Source organism: Balaenoptera borealis, assembly GCF_965194805.1.
Source record: "Balaenoptera borealis genome assembly, chromosome: 5".
Taxonomy (NCBI): Eukaryota; Metazoa; Chordata; class Mammalia; order Artiodactyla; family Balaenopteridae; genus Balaenoptera; species Balaenoptera borealis.
The window spans coordinates 114,832,485-114,853,856 of NC_138862.1; the positions used below are offsets into that span (position 1 = coordinate 114,832,485).

Sequence of the window (21,372 nt, forward strand, 5' to 3'; positions counted from 1 at the left end):
ATAAGACCAGGAGCTAATTGAAGGCAAGAAATACTTGTTATTCATAGCTTAACCAATGACAAAATTTCTGGCAAACACTGGAAATATTTGTTGAATAAGTATTTTTTTATACAAGTGGCAAGCTGCCACATGATTCTACCTGTTTACATAATACATAATATGATTTTTATTTTTATTTTAAATGTGTTTAGAATCCAAGGCACATCTCAGTTTAAGTCTCATCAGTCTCCTGGTAGAGACAAAGTTTAATGAGAAAATGTCTCACAGGAACTAAGTGATTGCGTGATTGATGTCATGAGTTTACTTTCCTGTTACATGTATTAAATATGTATATATTTATCTCTCTATATAGAAAATTTGTATATGTATGCCAAGACTTTCTCCAGGTCCACCGATTTGGGAGTGCAAATAGAATCATAAAATAATAATGCTTTTTCTTGATTGCGCTCCACCTACTCAGTATGTCTAAAATCCTGCCCGGGTATGTATTTTTGTAAGGCCCCTGGAATATGTCTCATTTATACTCATAAATATGCTCATGTTTCCTTCTCCTCTTCTGTTGCAGATTCTTTTTCATGGCATCCTGCTTGGATTGCTGAACCCAAGAGATCTGACTAACCACTGTGCTCTTGATGAGTACTTCCACTTAGATCTGGCATCTGGGAACAACCACTGTCACCAATGGATATTATATCACTCAAGTTTCAAAATAGCATGATATTCCAAGGTTAAATGTGTGAAGATCTTTCTTTTTAAACAGCTTGTGGCGTGGGTGCAGGTCCTTGTCAGGCAATGCAGGGTTGTTAAAATCCAGAAAGAAACCTGTTGTGTCTATCTGGCATGAGAAAGCAAAGGACAAGTTCAGGATGAACTCAGCATCTGGAAAGTAAGTGGGGAAAGATCCTACAGAAGAGTTTATATACATCTTGTGTATAAACTCTGCTCAAGTCTCTAGCTGACCTCTGAATTATGGATGTGCTGGGTAGATTCTAAACAGCTTAGTTTCTAAGCTGGCTAAAATATCTGAACTGAGATTGCAGAATTTGGAGTTTGAGTTCAGCCATGAAACAAAATATCAGTACTTTTCAATGGAACATAACAGAATCCAGAGTCTCCACAAGGTATTATCCATAGTGCTCAGAGTATAGTTAAATTTATTAGATGGGAAGAAACAGGGAATTGTCACCCATACTTAAAGAACTTAAAGAGAAAAAGCAATCAATGGAGACCAACTTCAACATGACCCAGATTTGGAACTAGCAGGCACAGATCTTAAGCATCCATTAAAACTATGCTAAAAAGTATAGAGGAAAATATAAGGGATAAGGCAATGGCGGCTGGCACCTGTATTTGTGTATAGACACTCTATCCTTCATATAAAATAGCATTCATTATAAAAGTAGTGATGACAGAAAATAGCTTGACATGCACCCTCAAAAGGAACATTGAATTCAGATTTGTTCTATAAGATATTCATTCATAATGAAGAATTGTTTAAAATGTACCTTGTTGGGTGCTATGAAGACAACAAAAATTAAATTAAAAAATTAGATATGGTTTTTCCATTAGCAGACCTAAGAGTTAACTTGAATCTGAAAAACTATAATATAAGGCCAAAAATAATGTGTTTTATAAAAACAGTACTTAGAAGTAGTCTGAAGCCCTAGAGGTAGGCAGATTTATTTCCAGATTTTGGGAGGAGAAGATCTAAAAGTAAGGCTTTAAGATGACATGACAGATAAGATGGACCTTAATAAAGGTTTAGATTTTTTTTATATGCGGGCATGAAAAAACAAGGGTGAGCATCCAGGTGTACCCAGTAAAGAAAGTTCTAAATATAATGAAATGAAGTAGCTATCTTTGGCTGGAGGGTATAAATTGTGACAAAAGCAACGAGAGAGAATGCACAAAGAATAGGTGGGTCCAGATTGAAAAATGCTGGACCAAGTAGTTTAGACATGATTCTGAAGATACTAAGGAGCCAATAAAAGACAAGATACAAAAATCCAACATTATTTCCTTTGAAAACCACAAATGCAGAAAGGATTTCCATTATTTATTGTTTGTGATTGTAATCACCTAGTACAAAATGCAAACGGAATAGCTCATAATTTCAGTGCAGATCTCTTTAGTCTGTTAAGGATTAAGTTACCACATGACAGATTTGAGCAAAAAAAGAAAAAGATAAATGTGCTATAAAATTACTTAACATTTTGGTTAAAAAATATATGTAAGAGCTTATAGTTTCACAAAATATTTCACTGTACTATTAAAAAGAGTCTACCCCTGCCACTCCTTGGCATAGGTGTGAGGCAAATTGAATTTCATCTTTACAAGTGAAAACCAATGCATAAAATACAAATTGCAATTAAATTATATGTTGCTAAGCTTATCTGCTAATATTTGCAGGTAAGCAAATATTTCTTTCCTAAGACCCTTTCTGCAGGCTTTTCTGATGAAAAAATTCAGAAGATTAACTGTTATCAGGCAGTTATAAAATTACGTTGACATTTCAAAAATATTGATAATAAAGACAAAGCATGAAAAAATATTTTAAAGCCTAATCTTAGGTAGGAAAACAAATCCTTTATGGGTAATGTGTTTTTACAATATTTCAATGGGAATATTTTGGGTTTTTGGAATGTCAGAATATAATATTACCAGAGTATCTCAAAACAGGAAGGACAATGGAATTTTATGTCTTTGCTCTCATAAGGCTTATTTTATCCTTCACATTACAGCTAATGGCCTCAAGGAAAAGAGCATACACATGTGGCCATGCAAACATTTTATTATATCAATAAGTGAGTTATTATGTGATACTTTTTGACTTCAAATAGCTAATGCAGCACTCATTTTTTTCCCCTAAATTTGTTTTGTGGCATGGAATGGTGTCTAAGTAACCCTCCTGAGATAATCTATATGGATATATACATAAATGTTCCATATATTCTGCAAGTTCATATAATGCATTTTGTTTAGGACATTCCTTCCAATGGTCTTAGGTAATGTTCTATGAAAATAAGTCTCATTGAAGATGTGAGTCACTCTCTCAAGATAAAGTTGTCCTTGTAAATGATCCCATTGCTTACAAAAAAAAAAAAAAAATGTGTGTGGGGAGGTGGAAAAACTGTGATTTTTTTTTCCCTCTGAAAGGGAAAATAACCCAACAAATTTTGGTCTTACCATTTCATTTCCTCTTACTTGCTGGTTTTATGATATTAATATATTTTAAAGTTTACTACTTAATCAAGATCAGGAAGGCTAATGAACTTAATATATTTCCATGCACTGACAATCAAATTGTGATCAGAAAATGCCAGATGGCACACTCATTACAAAAACAGTGCACTCACTTTTGTTTTGTTTTGTTTTGTCTTGCTTTGGGTTTCCTGGTAGGTGCTTTGTTCTATGACTTTGGAATTTTTGCAGTAATCCTTGGTATCTCTCTCTAGCATTCTCATAAAATCATTTATACCCAAGTCCCCTGAGATCCAAGCTCAAATATATCTCTCTCTTTATTAAACCATCTCATATCGCTCTCTTTATTAAACCATCTCTTTCTATTTTATAGGATTCTTTTCATTAAAAACCATACAATAAAAAAGGGCTTAAAATTACAACTTGACCCCAATTCATGATCAATATAAAGAAATATAGGCATCCTTGAACTCTTTATATTGCTTCCTGCTCGTTGTTACTGTTTACTCTAAATATGCTCAAGAGCACTTCTAGCAACAATATTTAATAGCATATGACCAACCTTCTATTATGTGGTTCTCCCACAAAGTTATAGGATTGTATGAATAACATACAGAATGGTGCCAACAAAATTGTTTTTATTACAATCTGACCAGTGATTAAACACAGACAACTTGCTGCTTTATCTATCTTCTGTTCCTTTTACACTGATTGAGAAGGTCTTATAACACCTAGAGTTTTGGACTTATGTGCTCCAACATTAGACAGTGCTAGTCCAACTCCTTTTGGTGCTTAGGTCAAGAAACCAATAAGTACTTCCTGTCCTCTCCTTTTCACACACCCTGGGTCCAACATGCCTTTAAAACAGGATCAAATCTGTGACCCTCTCTGATTTACGTCTGTGAGTTAAATCAAACTCTAACTGGCCTACAGCTGCTGTGTAAAACAATCTGTTACACAAGCACCTCAGTTTTCCCTGAATGAAAACGTTAGTCCATGAGCTCATCTTCTGAAGGATGTAAGGGACTTGAAGAGGTGTCTCAGTTTATTCATCAACATCTCCCTGAAGTGATCTCCCATAAAGAAATAGAAGACAGGGTTGATGACACTGTTCAGAAAGGCCAACGGCCGAGTCACGATGTACAAAGAGTTGATGGTGGCCTTAGTGCATGGGGTCTGCTTCCAGATCCCCCAGCGTGAAGCAATCCTCACGTTTCGCATGATGTGATAGGGAGTAAAAAGCACGGAGAAGATCACAACTGCCATGATGACTAAGGTGAGAGGCTTCTCAAGGGGCAACGCAGTAGAGAGCTGCCTGCTCCTATGCTTTAGGAAGAGACCAATCTTGAAATAAAAGAAGCACATCACAAAAAGAGGAATGAGGAACCCCAAGAAGGTTAGATACATGCTGTAAATGAGGACGTTACTGGGGTCTCCAGAACTTGCATAATCAGTACAGTTGGTGCCTTTGGAAGCTATAACAGGATTTATAAGAGGAAGTATGGGCAGGAGCTCTAAGGTTACTAAACCCCAAATGGCCAAAGAGATTAAAACAGCAAACTTTTTCTTTTGCAGGAAGTGTTCCCGGAAAGGATACTTCATGAGCAGGTATCGATCGATGCTGATAAAAGTGAGGAAAAGAATGCTGGTGTAGAGGTTAGCATGAAGTACATATCGGTTGCTTATGCAGAGCACATCCCCATATGTCCATTTTCCTTGGGCATAATTTCTCATCAGCATGGGGAGGGTACACAAAAAAGCCAAGTCAGAGATAGAGAGATTAAAGAGATAGATGTTACTGCTGTTCCAGTTCTTCAGGCAGAAGAGGTAGCCGAAAACAACAGCAGTATTCCCAAGGATTCCCACAATAAACTCAAACCCGTAAAAAATGGAAAGGTAGTACTTTTCCAGAGCAGCCTCCACTGCCTGCCAGTTTTCACAAGTTGCATTCCATGCCTAAAGAAGAGAGAGAGAAAATATAAGGATGAATCACTAGACCACGACTGCAGACAAAACTGTGCAGAACATCATCACCACCACCATCATCATCATCATCATCATCATCATCAAATAACACTTAAAAGTTGAACTGCAGAGAGTTGGTTACATTAGTAAGGAGTGCATATGTATACAAACAATCATGTACATATATATCACTAATATATTATTTCAACAAATATTTATTGAGTTCCTTTGAACTATGTGCTAGACGCGGGATGACAGCCATGAGTAAAACAAAGCTCCTCATCTCAAATAATTTATACTCTCTTGGGAAAAATCAGGAAATAAATAAGTGCATATCATGTCATGATAAAGAGTATCAGACATAAAGAAAAGCACACACAAAGGCCCAGAGGTGGAAACATGCATAGAGGACTTGACAAATGCAAGGAGGCCAAGAGAAAGTGCAGTGAAGTAAGTGAAGAGTCGAATTCAATGTGTGTCTTCAGGATTGACTGTGGTCCCTAGCATATCACAGTTGTTCAACAAATCCTCTGAGTTAAATTTAATTGAACCATAACCTAGAAGAGGAAACAAGGATTCTTATAACTCCAGTCTTGCAATTTTAATAGCTTTGATTATGTTTCCATATTGACAAAGGATTATGCTTGTTGTTTTAAGTTTATAAAACACAACGCCAGTTTTTAAGAATTTTTGCAACATATTTATTGACATGTTATATGCCCAGCACATCACAAATATTATCTCTAATTTTCAGAAGAATCCATTTAACTCAATCCCACTTCCATCCTACTAGACATGAGAACAACCTGGGTTGAAGAATTAAATTACTAATCACAGGTCACCATATGCCAGAGCCAGAATTTGACCTGCAGCCTATTGCACCACACACAGTGATCTTTCACTACATACTTCAGCATGCTTGTTATGGGATGGATTGTGCTCCCCACAAATTCATATGGTGAGGTCCCAAAGCCCAGTACCTCAGAATTTAACCATATTTGGAGCTGGACCTTAAAAGAAGTAATTAAGGTTACATGAGATCATATATGTTTGTGTCCATATATGATGAGAAAGAGACGGCAGGGATGCACGCACATAGAGGAAAGGCCATGTGAGGACATAGTCAGAAGACAGCCATCCGCAAGCCAGGGAGAGAGGCCTCAAGAGAAACCAAACCTGCTGACACCTTGATCTCGGATTTCTAGCCTCTAGAACTGTGAGAAAATAAGTTTCTGTTGTTTAAGCCACCCAATCCAAAACATTTTGTTATGGCAGACTTAGCAACAAATATAGTGCTCAAAATAGTAGTCTTAACATTTAATAGAATCTGTACAACTCCAGTGTTAAAACATGATTTTAAAAATTTAAAATATGAAGCTGAAAATATTAGTAATAATAATACCAGTGGCCACGATTTACTGAAAGCTTATAGTGTACTAGGCACTGTGCTCACCACTTTCCAAGGATTATCTCATTTAATACAGTGACATAAGGGACTGGGGATTGTTACTACTTTCACTTTACACACAAAGTCACTGAGTCTTGAAAGGTCATACATTTAGTAATAGACCTCAATCATAGCCCCTTCTGAATAGGGACCATGAAAATAAGCAATCTGATTCATTCAAACTTCAAAAGTCTTGCTCACCTGCCACTTTCTCTCTTTAAAGAGGCAAGATTATTTGTGGTTGGATAGACTAAAGAATTGAATTTCTTAAAAAGGTACTGGATTGCCATTTTGAAATATTAAATCCTACTTATTTCTAGCAAGGTTGAAAATAAAATTTTCTAAAAATTTCCTATCAAATAGGCCTCAGAGTGTTACTTGCAATCAAATGATTCTCTTAGTATAGTATTTTGGTAAATAGAGCAAAATAAGAACAAATGCATCTGAACCGCCTCTTCTGGGAAGCATGTAAACACTGAGCAGAATTTTCTGAAATTAAGGCATCTGGAGAACTTTTATTGATTTTTGTCAAATTCAAGTGTTTTGTTTCAGTTGAAGATGACTGCTACTTTTTTTTTTTTTGGCTGTGCCACGAGGAGGCTTCCGGAATCTTAGTTCCTCAACTAGGGATTGATCCAAGCTCCCCTGTAGTGAAAGCACCGAGTCCTAGAGTCCTAACCACTGGACTGCTAGGGAGTTCCCAAGATCGCTGCTACTTTGAGAGTGTTTTATTTACAAAAATAATTCATGGAATTGTAGATATGATAAATGCAATATTTTGATAAGTTATTTTTAATCACTTACTTTAAAACATCCTAAATTCCTCTGAGCCTCTCCTCAAGGCTTTCCATGGCAACCTGCCACAAAGTCCAACACTAGAAGAAGCTAGATTGGAACTTCCTCAGGCAGCAGACACATTGAACGATGCTGAAGAACTAAGCAAATTGGTTTCACTCTGTGTTTGAGGTTATGTGATTCTACTCTCTCACATTGCCCGCGTCTTATTACATGTCTCATTGTCATAACTTTCCAATTGTTTTAAACCTCTGTCCTACTCATCATGGATGAGTTTTTCCTACAAATCCCTGAGACAGAGCCCGTTCACTGGGTGTCCACTCTCTGGTTCCTTCCTCCGTTACTGTCCTCTCCTCCTTCCTTCCTGTGACAACAGAGAATATCTATTCCTCTGGGCTTACTCCAGATCCAACTCATTCCCAAATTCTCAAGATTCCTACACGTTATCCATCTTGTCTCTTTTCTGTCGCTTCAGCTTCTCCACCTGAACTGCATCCTTTTGATCATCATTTAGATACTCTCATCTTGTCAGTCTTAAAAACAAGACATAGGAGACCTTCAAGATGGCAGAAGAGTAAGACGTGGAGATCACCTTCCTCCCCACAAATACATCAGAAATACACCTACATGTGGAACAACTCCTACAGAACACTGAACGCTGGCAGAAGACCTCAGACTTCCCAAAAGGCAAGAAACTCCCCACGTACCTGGGTAGGGCAAAAGGAAAAAGAAAAAACAGAGACAAAAGAATAGGGACGGGACCTGCACCAGTGGGAGGGAGCTGTGAAGGAGGAAAGGTCTCCACACACTAGGAAGCCCCTTTGCATGCAGAGACGGGGGTGGTGGAGGGGGGAGCTTTGGAGCCACGGAGGAGAGCGCAGCAACAGGGGTGCGGAGGGCAAAGCGGAGAGATTCCCGCACAGATCGGTGCCGACCAGCACTCACCAACCCGAGAGGCTTGTCTGCTCAGCCGCCGGGGCGGGCGGGGGCTGGGAGCCGAGGCTCGGGCTTCGGAGGTCGGATCCCAGGGAGAGAACTGGGGTTGGCAGCGTGAACACAGCCTGAAGGGGGCTAGTGCGCCACAGCTAGCCGGGAGGGAGTCCGGGAAAAAGTCTGGACCTGCCGAAGAGGCAAGAGACCATTGTTTCAGGGTGAGCGAGGAGAGGGGATTCAGAGCACCGCCTAAACAAGCTCAAGAGAAAGGCACAAGCAGCAGCTATCAGCACGGACCCCAGAGACGGGCATGAGATGCTAAGGCTGCTGCTGCAGCCACCAAGAAGCCTGTGTGCGAGCACAGGTCACTCTCCACACCGCCCCTCCTGGGAGCCAGTGCAGCCCGCCACTGCCAGGGTCCCGTGATCCAGAGACAACTTCCCCAGGAGAACGCACAGCGCACCTCAGGCTGGTGCAACGCCACACCGGCCTCTGCCACCGCAGGCTCACCCTGCATCCGTACCCCTCCCTCCCCCCGGCCTGAGTGAGCCAGAGCCCCCGAAGCATCTGCTCCTTTAACCCCGTCCTGTGTGAGCGAAGGAGAGACGCCCTCAGGAGACCTACACGCAGAGGCGGGTCCAAATCCAAAGCTGATCCCCAGGAGCTGTGCGAACAAAGAAGAGAAAGGGAAATCTCTCCCAGCTGCCTCAGGAGCAGCGGATTAAATCTCCACAATCAACTTGCTGTACCTGCATCTGTGGAATACCTGAATAGACAATGAATCATCCCAAAACTGAGGCAGTGGAATTTGGGAGCAAAGATATATTTTTTTTTTTCCTTTTTCTCTTTTTGTGAGTGTGTATTGTATGGTTCTTTGTGTGATTTTGTCTGCATAGCTTTGCTTTTACCATTTATCCTAGGGTTCTGTCTGTCTGTTTTGGGGGGTTTTTTTTGGGTTTTTTTTAGTATAGATTTTAGCACTTGTTATCATTGCTGCATTTGTTTTTTGGTTTGGTGCTCTCTTATTTCTATCTTTCTTTTTTTTTTCTTTTTTGAATTACTTTTTAATTTTTTAATTTTTAATAATTATTTTTTATTTTAATAACTTTATTTTATTCTTTCTTTCTTTCTTTCTTTCTTTCTTTCTTTCTTTCTTTCTTTCTTTCATTCTCCCTGTACTTCTGAGCTGAGTGGCTGACAGGGTTTTGGTGCTCTGGCCAGGTGTCAGGAATGTGGCTCTGAGGTGGGAGAGCTGAGACATTGGTCCACCAGAGACGTCCCGGCTCCACGTAATATCAAATGGTGAAAGCTCTCCCAGATATCTCCATCTCAATGCTGAGACCCAGCTCAACTGAACGACCAGCAAGCTACAGGGCTGGACACCCTATGCCAAACAACTAGCAAGACAGGAACACAACACCACCCATTAGCAGAGAGGCTGTCTAAAATCATAATAAAGTCACAGACACCCCAAAACACACCACTGGATGCAGTCCTGCCCACCAGAAAGACAAGGTCCAGCCCCACCTACCAAAGCACAGGCACCAGTCCCCTCCACCAGGAAGCCTACACAACCCACTGAACCAACCTTAGCCACTGGGGGCAGACACCAAAAACAACGGGAACTACGAACTTGCACCCTGCAAAAAGGAGAACCCAAACACAGTAAGTTAAGCAAAAGGAGAAGACAGAGAAACACACAGCAGATGAAGGAGCAAGGTAAAAACCGACCAGACCAAACAAAGGAAGAGGAAATCGACAGTCTACTTGAAACAGAATTCGGAGTAATGATAGTAAAGATTATCTAAAATCTTGGAAATAGAATGGAGAAAATAGAAGAAACGCTTAACAAGGACTTAGAAGAACTAAAGAGCAAACGAACAATGATGGACAACACAATAAATGAAATTAAAAATTCTCTAGAAGGAACCAATAGCAAAAAACTGAGGCAGAAGAACGGATAAGTGACCTGGAAGATAAAATAGTGGGAATAACTACCACAGAGCAAAATAAAGCAAAAAGAATGACAAGAATTGAGGACAGTCTCAGAGACCTCTGGGACAACATTAACATGCACCAACATTCGAATTATAGGGGTCCAAGAAGAAGAGGAGAAAAAGAAAGGGACTGAGAAAATATTTGAAGAGATTATAGTTGAAAACATCCCCAGTATGGGAAAGGAAATAGTCAATCAAGTCCAGGAAGTGCAGAGTCTCATACAGGATAAATCCAAGGAGAAGCACGCCAAGACACATGTTAATCAAACTATCAAAAGTTAAATACAAAGAAAAAATATTAAAAACAGCAAGGGAAAAACAACAGATAACATACAAGGGAATCCCCATAAGGTTAGCAGCTGATCTTTCAGCAGAAACTCTGCAAGCCAGAAGGGAGTGGCAGAACATATTTAAAGTGATGAGAGAGAAAAACCTACAACCAAAATTACTCTAGCCAGCAAGGATCTCATACAGATTTGATGGAGAAATTAAAAGCTTTACAGACAAACAAAAGCTAAGAGAATTCAGCTCCACCAAACCAGCTTTACAACAAATGCTAAAGGAACTTCTCTAGGCAGGAAACACAAGAGAAGGAAAAGACCTACAATAACAAACCCAAAACAATTAAGAAAATGGTCATAGGAACATACATATCAATATTTACCTAAACATAAGTGGATTAAGTGCTACAACCAAAAGACATAGACTGGCTGAATGGATACAAAACCTAGACCCATATATATTCTGTCTACAAGAGACCCACTTCAGACCTAGGGACACATATAGACTGAAAGTGAAGGGATTTTAAAAGATATTCCATGCAAATGGACATCAAAATAAAGCTGGAGTAGCAATTCTCATATCAGGCAAAATAGACTTTAAAATAAAGACTATTACAAGGGACAGAGAAGGACACTACATAATGATCAAGGGATCAATCCAAGAAGAAGATATAACAATTGTAAATATTTATGCACTCAACAGGAGCACCTCAATACATAAGGCAAATGCTAACAGCCATAAAAATGGAAATCAACACTAAAAAAATCATACTAGGCGACTTTAACACCCCACTTTCACCAAAGGACAGATCATCCAAAGTGAAAATAAATACGGAAACACAAGCCTTAAATGATACATTAAACAAGGTGGAGTTAATTGATATTTATAGGACATTCCATCCAAAACAACAGAATACACTTTCTTCTCAAGTGCTCATGGAACATTCTCCAGGATAGATCATATCTTGGGTCACAAATCAAGCCTTGGTAAATTTAAGAAAATTGAAATCATATCAGGTATCTTTTCTGACCACAACGCTATGAGACTAGATATCAATTACAGTAAAAATCTGTAAAAAATACAAACACATGGAGGCTAAACAATACAATACTTAATAACCAAGAGATCACTGGAGAAATCAAAGAGGAAATAAAAAAATACCTAGAAGCAAATGACAGTGAAAACATGACAACCTAAAACCTATGGGATGCAGCAAAAGAAGTTCTAAGAGGGAAGTTTATAGCAATACAATCCCACCTCAAGAAACAAGAAACATCTCAAATAAACAACCTAACCTTGCACCTAAAGCAATTAGAGAAAGAAGAACAAAAAAACCCCAAAGTTAGCAGAAGGAAAGAAATCATAAAGATCACAGCAGAAATAAATGAAAAAGAAATGAAGGAAACAATAGCAACGATTAATAAAACTAAAAGCTGGTTCTTTGAGAAGATAAACAAAATTGATAAACCATTAGCCAGACTCATCAAGAAAAAAAGGGAGAAGACTCAAATCAATAAAATTAGAAATGAAAAGGAGAAGTAACAACTGACACTGCAGAAATACAGAGGATCATGAGAGATTACTACAAGCAACTATATGCCAATACAATCGACAACCTGGAAGAAATGGACAAATTCTTAAAAAATCACAACCTTCCAAGACTGAAGCAGAAAGAAATAGAAAATATAAACAGACCAATCACAAGCACTGAAATTGAGACTGTGACTAAAAATCTTCCAACAAACAAAAGCCCAGGACCACATGGCTTCACAGGCGAATTCTCTCAAACATTTAGTGAAGAGCTAACACCTATCCTTCTTAAACTCTTCCAAAATATAGTAGAGGAAGGAACACTCCCAAACTCATTCTACGAGACCACCATCACCCTGATAGCAAAACCAGACAAAGATGTCACAAAGAAAGAAAACTACAGGCCAATATCACTGATGAAAATAGATGCAAAAATCCTCAACAAAATACTAGCAAACAGAATCCAACAACACATTAAAAGGATCATACACCATGATCAAGTGGGGTTTATCCCAGGAATGCAAGGATTCTTCAATATATGCAAATCAATCAATGTGATACACCATATTAATAAAATGAAGGAGAAAAACCATATAATCATCTCAATAGATGCAGAAAAAGCTTTAGACAAAATTCAACACCCATTTATGATAAAAACCCTCCAGAAAGTAGGCATAGAGGGAACGTACCTCAACATAATAAAGGGCATATATGACAAACCCACAGGAAACATCATTCTCAGTGGGAAAAACTGATACCATTTCCACTAAGATTAGGAACAAGACAAGGTTGCCCACTCTCACCACTATTATTCAACTCAGTTTTGGAACTTTTAGCCACATCAATCAGAGAAGAAAATGAAATAAAAGGAATCCAAGTTGGAAAAGAAGAAGTAAAGCTGTCATTGTTTGCAGATGACATGATACTATACATAGAGAATCCTAAAGATGCTACCAGAAAACTCCTAGAGCTAATCAATGAATTTGGTACAGTAGCAGGATACAAAATTAATGCATAGAATCTCTTGCATTCCTATACACTAATGATGAAAAATCTGAAAGAGAAATTAAGGAAACACTCCCATTTATCATTGCAACAAAAAGAATAAAATACCTAGGAATGTTTACCTAAGGAGACAAAAGATCTCTATGCAGAAAACCATAAGACACTGATGAAAGAAATTAAAGAGGATACAAACAGATAAAGAGATATACCATGTTTCTGGATTGGAAGAATCAACATTGTGAAAATGCCTATACTACCCAAAGCAATCTATGCATTCAATGAAATCCCTATCAAACTACCAATGGCATTTTTCACAGAACTAGAGCAAAAAATTTCACAATTTGTATGGATACAAAAAAGACCCCGAATAGCCAGAGCAATCTTGAAAAAAAAAAAATGGAGCTGGAGGAATCAGGCTCCCTGACTTCAGACTATACTACAAAGCTACAGTAATCAAGACAATATGGTACTGGCACAAAAACAGAAATATAGATCAATGGAACAGGATAGAAAGCCCAGAGATAAACCCACGCACATATGGTCACCTTATTTTTGATAGGAGGCAAGAATATACAATGGAGAAAAGACAGCCTCTTCAATAAGTGGTGCTGGGAAAACTGGACAGCTATATGTAAAAGAATGAAATTAGAACACTCCCTAACACCATACATAAAAATAAACTCAAAATAGATTAAAGACCTTAATGTAAGGCCAGACACTATAAAACTCTTAGAGGAAAACATAGGCAGAACACTCTTTGACATAAATCACAACAAGATCCTTTTTGACCCACCTTGTAGAGAAATGAAAATAAAACAAAAATAAACAAATGGGACCTAATGAAACTTAAAAGTTTCTGCACAGCAAAGGAAACCATAAACAAGACGAAAACACAGCCCTCTGAATGGGAGAAAATATTTGCAAATGAAGCAATTGACAAAGGATTAATCTCCAAAATTTACAAGCAGCTCATGCAGCTCAATATCAAAGAAACAAAAAACCCAATCAAAAAATGGGCAGAAGACCTAAATAGACATTTCTCCAAAGAAGATATACAGATTGCCAACAAACACATGAAAGGATGCTCAACATCACTAATCATTACAGAAATGCAAACCAAAACTAAAATGAGGTATCACCTCACACCAGTCAGAATGGGCATCATCAAAAAATCTATAACCAATAAATGCTGGAGAGGGTATGGAGAAAAGGGAACCCTCTTGCATTGTTGGTGGGAATGTAAATTGATACAGCCACTATGGACAACAGTATGGAGGTTCCTTAAAAAAGTAAAAATAGAACCGCCATACAACCCAGCACTCCCACTACTGGGTATATACCCTGAGAAAACCATAGTTCAAAAAGAGTCATGTACCACAATGTTCATTGCAGCTCTATTTACGATAGCCAGGACATGGAAGCAACCTGAGTGTCCATTGACAGATGAATGGATAAAGAAGATGTGGCACAAATATACAACGGAATATTACTCTGCCATAGAATGAAACGAAATTGAGTTATTTGTAGTGAGGTGGATAGACCTAGAGTCTGTCATACAGAGTGAAGTAAGTCAGAAAGAGAAAAACAAATACTGTATGCTAACACATATATATGGAATCTAAAAAAAAAAAAAAACAAGTTTCTCAACAACCTAGGGGCAGGACAGGAATAAAGACGCAGACGTAGAGAATGGACTTGAGGATACGGGGAGGAGGAAGGGTAAGCTGGGACGAAGTGAGAGAGTTGTACGGAATTCTATATACTACCAAATGTAAAATAGATAGCTAGTGGGAAGCAGCTGCATAGCACAGGGAGATCAGCTCAGTGCTTTGTGACCACCTAGAGGGGTGGGATAGAGAGGGTGGGAGGGAGACGCAAGAGGGAGGACATATGGGGATATACGTATATGTATAGCTGATTCATGTTGTTATAAAGCAGAAACTAACACACCATTGTAAAGCAATTATACTCCAATAAAGATGTTAATAAATAAATAAATAAATAAAAATACCATAAAAAGGGAAGCCAATTGTTTAGACTTGCTGAGACAGGCAACAGGGAATCACTAGGTGGTGATGAAAGCAGTATTTTAAGATTAGTCTGGCAGCTGGTAGCAGAATGGATTAGTGAGGAGAGACCTCAGTCAGAGGCCATGTGGTGGCCACAAGGAATTTCCAGGAATGAGCCTGCATATTGGCAGGAATACTGTCCTCAGCCAGCAAGGCCCTCCTGGTCAGCAGGAGGACTCACAGGCATAAAGTAAGACGCAATTTTTAGCAACCACTCCCAAACACCCAAATATAAAGTTTTCTGCTCCAAACGAGCCATACTGAGAATTAGGGAAATTTCTTCATCAACTAAATGTAGCCACTTTGAAACCTATGAACTTATTCCCTACATGGTATCACTACTCAAAATGTATATTTGATTAAGAGAATGAAAAGACAAGCCACAGATCGGGAGAAGATATTTGCAAAGCATGTAACCGATAAAGGATGGGTGTCTAAGATATACAAAGACCTCTTAACACACAGCAATAAGAAAAAACACGCCAATTTTTTAAATGGGCCAAAGATCTGATCAGACACCTCACCAAAAAAGAGATACAGATGGAAAATAAGCATATGAAAAGATGCTTCACATCGTATGTTCTTAGGGAGTTGCTAATTAAAACAACAGTGAGAAACTACTGCACACATATTAGAGTAGCTAAAATCCAAAACACTACCCACCAAGTATCTGTGAGGATATGGGGCAGCGACAGGAGCTCTTATTCTTTGCTGGTGGGGATGCAAAATGGTGCAGTCACTTTCAGGCATAGTTTGGCAGTTTCATACAAAACTAAACATACTCTTACCGTAACATCCAGCAATCACGTTCCTTGGTGTTTACCTAAAGGAGTTGAAAACTTAGGCCCACAAAAAATACACACACAGATGTTTATGGCAGCTTTATTCCCAAATGCCAAAACTTGGAGGCAATCAAGATGTCCCTTGGCAGGTGAATGGATAAATAAACGGTGGTTCATCCAGACAATGGAATATCATTCAGTGCTGAAATCAAATGAGCTAGCAAGCCATGAAAAGATATGGAGGAACCTTAAATGCATATTAACAAGCGAAAGAAGCCAATCTGAAAAGGCTACATTCTGTGATTCCAACTCTATGACATTCTGGAAAATGCAAAACTATAAGGATAATAAAAAGATCAGGGGTTACCAGGGGTTTGGGGGGAGGGAGGGAAGGATGATCAGGTGGCGCACAAAGGATTTTTAGGACAGTGAAACTGTTCTGTATGATGCTGGAATGGTGGATACTTGTCATTATGCATCATCCAAACCCAGAGAATGTACAACACAAAGAGTGATCTCTAATGTATATCTCTAATGTGGACTTTAGTTAATAAGAATGCATCTGTATCATACTAAGTGAAGTAAGTCAGACAGAGAAAGACAAATATCATATATCCCTTATATGTGGAATCTAAAATATGACACAAATGAACTTATTTACAAAACAGAAACAGACTCACAGACTTCAAAAATACATTAATGATTACCAAAGGGGAAAGGTGAGCGGGGGAGGGATAAATTAGGAGTTTGGGATGAACATATACACACTACTATGTATAAAATAGATAACCAACAAGGACCTACTGTATAGCACAGGGAATTCTACTCAATATTCTGTGATAACCTATATGGGAAAAGAATCTGAAAAAGAATGGATATATGTATATCTGAACCACTTTGCTATACACCTGAAACTAACACAACATTGTAAATCAGCTATACTCCAATATAAAATAAAAGTTAAGTTTAAAAAAGAAATAAAAAGATAAACAAGGCATAGATAAGACATCAACAACTCTCCCTGGTTTCACATGTTTCTCTCCTTGTCATACCTTGAGCAACAAAAATAGCTGTCTTCACTAATTGTTTTGACATCCTGACACCCTATTCCCTTTTCAACATACTCTAATTTGGCTCCTGATCCATCATTCCACCAAAATAGCCTCCACGTTCCTCCATCTAATGCTCATTTTTCAGTCATCTTCTTACTTGACTTCTCAGCTGTTTTTCATACCATAACTTCTGGAAGCACTCTCTTCCTTTGCCTTCTCTGACTTGACAGTCTCCTAGTTTTCCTTCTTTCTCCCTGGTTGTTCTTTGCAGGCTCTTTTGTGACCTAAGCCTTTTCGTGTTAAGCATTAAATGTTAAGTTCCTCAAGGATCAGTATTGAACACCTTCTTTATCTAGGCTCTGCCCGGATGATCTCATCCACTTTCTATCTTTAATGACCATCCACATATCAACCTCTCAATGTTTATCCCAGCACAGACCTGTCTTATAAGCTCTAGTGGTTTATACTTATTACCACGGATTGATCTCTCAGAGGTACCTCTACCTCCAGAAATCCTATATAAGCTCTCCAACTTCCTTCTCAGTCTTGCTGTACCTCCACCTAACTCAGTGAATGGCCACACCATTTACCCAGGTGGTCACCTCAGACATCCGAGCAACATCCTTGAAGTCATCTGTTGCTCACCTCCAATAACAACTAAACTATCCATGTCTCGTTGACTATAATGTCTGGATATTTCTCAAATTCACCACTATTGCTCCATCTCCTTCATCACCATTCTAATCCGGGCTACTATCATCTTGGACTATACCATATCCTTCCATGGTCTCCTCACATCTTCTCTTGCCCCCTTTTAATCTACCTTCAACATGATAGCTAAACAATCTTAGAAAAACTACAATCAAAATTCCAATCATATTACTCTCCTCAACCAAAACGTTTCAATGACTTTTCACTGTCTAAGGAATAAAGTCCAAAATTTTTAAAGAGACTTCAAGGCCTGCATGGTCTGGCTCCTGGACTCCACTTCAGTCTCACCTGGTATTATTCTCCTCCTTTCTCATCTTTCTTCCTGCCCTTTGAATGCACAGAGAACTTTCCTAATGTTCAATTCATTGAATTTTTCTCTGACACTTTCCCCCTACGATCCTTGCTCCATCACATACTCTGTCTTACATCTACACTCTTTTCAGACCTCAATTTATGTGTGGGTTTCCCAAGATAGGATCTCTGACTCCCTAGTCTAATTAGCAACCCCTCCCCGCCGCATTGTATACTTACCTTGCTCTTAGCATTTCTCACAACTTTATCTTACTCACAGTTTACCTTCTACACCTGGTACAGTGACTACCAGGTAAGTAGATGGTCTGTAAATGCTTGCTCAGTGGAAAGAGGAATATAAACACTTGACTGTTTACAAAACATCTTTATAAATATTTCCTCCAAGGTCAGATAAGTAGTAAGTCCACCAAATTAAGCTCTGTGCTCTATTTCCCTATAAAAGATGCTGCTGCATATAGTATGACAAATATTCAAAACTGGCAACTGGAGGAGTGATAGCTGTGATTTAGACATATTGCTGTAGAAGGTAAAATTTGATATATATATCTTCTAAGATCAATTTTTTAGATGAAAATTAACCAAAAAAATTAGAAATTTACATCTGAAATTAATAAACCTTAGAAAGCTTAGGACATGTACCAAAGTATTAATACTTTTATCCCTAGTGATGAGATTCCAGATAATTTTTATTGTGTCCTTTCTCCTTTTGGTTTATCTGGACTTCCTATTTTTTTCCTGCATATCAGCATGTATAATATTAAAAATTAAAAATTCTTAGGAATACAGCCGAAGGTCAATGGTCTTTTAAAAAATAATAATAGGCTTTAGTTTCTAGCTCATTGGTAATTTTTCAATATTATTTTTTACTCTATTCCCAGCAACTTCCCATTCCACAATTTCTGGAAGTTCTCCCTTCCTTGCCTTCTATGACATGGCAATCGCCTTGTCCTCCTTCCTCTCTTTGTAGACTCTTTTACAGTCTAATCCTTCTTTGCCCAAGTTGTAAATATTGGAGTTTCTCAAGGCTCAGTTCTAGGCAACTCTATTTTGGGAATACTCAAAACGCTGATGCACACACTCAAATGAATATTAAGACAATAGGAAGTCTCATTATGACAAGAAACTTACTTGTTTTATTTTTGTATTTCCTCCTTTTCTAGTCATAATTCTTATCTTTCTGCCTAGTCAGTTCTTAAATGTACTGACTTATGTCAGTAGCTTATGTGTAGCATAAAGGTTTGTCTGCCATGGAAGAAAAATACATCCATGAAGACTTGTATAACTAGAAGCCAGATTACCAATAGCTACCACTCGGGCAGGTAGGGGCCATGTTGATGCCACAGAGAATTCTTCTGCTTTTGAGTCATCCACTGGGATTGGGAGATTAAGGGAGGTAGCAGGGATAAAAAATACCACAACTAGAATAAGGGAAGTGAATGACTAACCATTGTCCTGCTTAGAGTGGTTGCTTCATTCTTTTTTTAAAGAATAACTTTTAAAAACACCTGTTATTATGTAACACTCACTCAGAAAAGGCAGATAGGCAAAAAAAAAAAAAAAAAATCAAAAATTTCTATAACCAACCACTCCTAATATTTGGATACCCTCCTACACTTTAATATATACTTGAATTTATCTTTACAAAAATGATATTATACTCTTTATGATGTTTTATAATCTGCTTTTTTGATACATTTATTTCATTCTTAAAATAATTTTTCTAAGTCCAATATTAGTAATTTGTGGTTTTATAAAGGTAAGGTTGTCTAATATTTGCAAACCAATTTAACCTCATCAGGACCCACAGTTTTTAGATTTCAAATTGGATGATATTTGTAGCTGCATGTGTTTTTAGTGTGGCCATCACAATTCTACAAATTGATGAAGTAAGCTAGTCCTTTAAGCAAAATTCCTGTTGAAGAGGAACTTCTCTCATGAAAAATTAATATTTCTCTTCTGCTTTGTAGTGGTTATATTTTTAATTTTTAGGAAATAGAAATCATAATAAATAGGTTATAGCTGATTTGGATTAATTATTTTTAACAGTTTTTTTTTTCCTTTAGATATTGGCAATTAAAGTGAAATCTTTAATTATATTTATAAAAATATATCCAAACCTGTTAGAGGTATTAAACTATAAATAACATTCAATTTACTTACATAAGCAGATCAGTAGTTCTCATTTTTAATTTGGGAATAATGTTTCTTTCACTTTAATTGTATTCAGCCTTTTAAAAATGAACATTTTAAAAACTTAAATTTAAAAATATGTTTGATAGTCTGTTAGCTTTTAAACTGCTTTTTCTTATAATCATCACAATTAAACAAAGAACATTTATGAAATTTTAATTCTTAACTACAAGACAAATTTATATAGCAACATGAGTATTTATAAACAAATTAATTTTTCATTGATAAACTGAATGAAAATATTTACACTGAAAATATACAATCATTTAATATTGATGACTTCATTTTTAATATATTTTTATATATTCCAAAAATTATACCAGAAATCAAGATATTAAAAAGTGATAGTATGGTATCAACTTGTGTGTTTATGAAGTTCTTTAAAAATACTTCACCAATTATTAAAAGTTCTGAAAGGTGTAATAGCAATAGTTTCTGCAATTTTCTTTTTTTCCTTGGTGAACTATATATATTCTTGAATAATGTAATTTTTACAAACATAAATGCTAAATTTCATTTTTAGAATGCCTTAAAATTTCCTCCAACACATTATTTTCTGAACATGCAAATATTATAGACTAGAGTCTTTCATCTGATTTAGAAACTTTAAATTACATTCATAAGTAGTTATATGCATTTAAGTAAATCCAATTACTCTTTTTGTTGAAATATCAGTAACCAAGACATTATTAAATAAAATAAATTTAATAAAATAAATTTAATAAAATTTATAAAATAAATTTAGTACTTAATACAATAAATTTAGTATTTGGCAATAAAATAAAATAAAATAAATTTAGTATTAAATTTAATAAAATAAATTTAGTATTTGGCAATTAAAACAAGACAAAATTTGGTAAAAAATAAATGAGGAAACAACTATGACTTCCTTTCTTTTGCTGTTCTACATGTACTTACAAATGACAGTTCAGACAGTTCATTTAAACATTATTTAAAACCTTAATTGTTCACAGGACACTTTTAAAAGAAACCCTTAACAAATGGGAGGTCTAGCATTACTTTATATACCTGGACAACATGAATTGCATTAGAGCTTACCATTGTGTCAGAAGGCCCTGATCCCTTGACAGAAATTCTTTA

The 21,372-nt window shown here is 37.1% G+C and overlaps 1 protein-coding gene and 1 long non-coding RNA gene across 2 annotated transcripts in view; one reads left to right on the forward strand and one right to left on the reverse strand.

Annotated features, from left to right (window-relative positions):
* LOC309629948 overlaps window positions 1–6,936 on the forward strand; it is a 29,439-nt gene extending 22,503 nt beyond the window's left edge. Inside the window, exon 2 of the long non-coding RNA XR_014245317.1 lies at window positions 566–6,936. This is a non-coding gene — a long non-coding RNA (uncharacterized lncRNA). The remainder of the gene's footprint in view (window positions 1–565) is intronic.
* The window catches only part of SUCNR1 (succinate receptor 1), a gene marked incomplete at its 3' end in the record, with an annotated part of 45,351 nt that continues 28,182 nt past the window's right edge, over window positions 4,204–21,372 (reverse strand). The window contains 2 exon segments of the mRNA XM_082394449.1: window positions 4,204–5,157; window positions 21,331–21,369. Coding sequence (XP_082250575.1) covers window positions 4,204–5,157; window positions 21,331–21,369 — 993 coding nt within the window.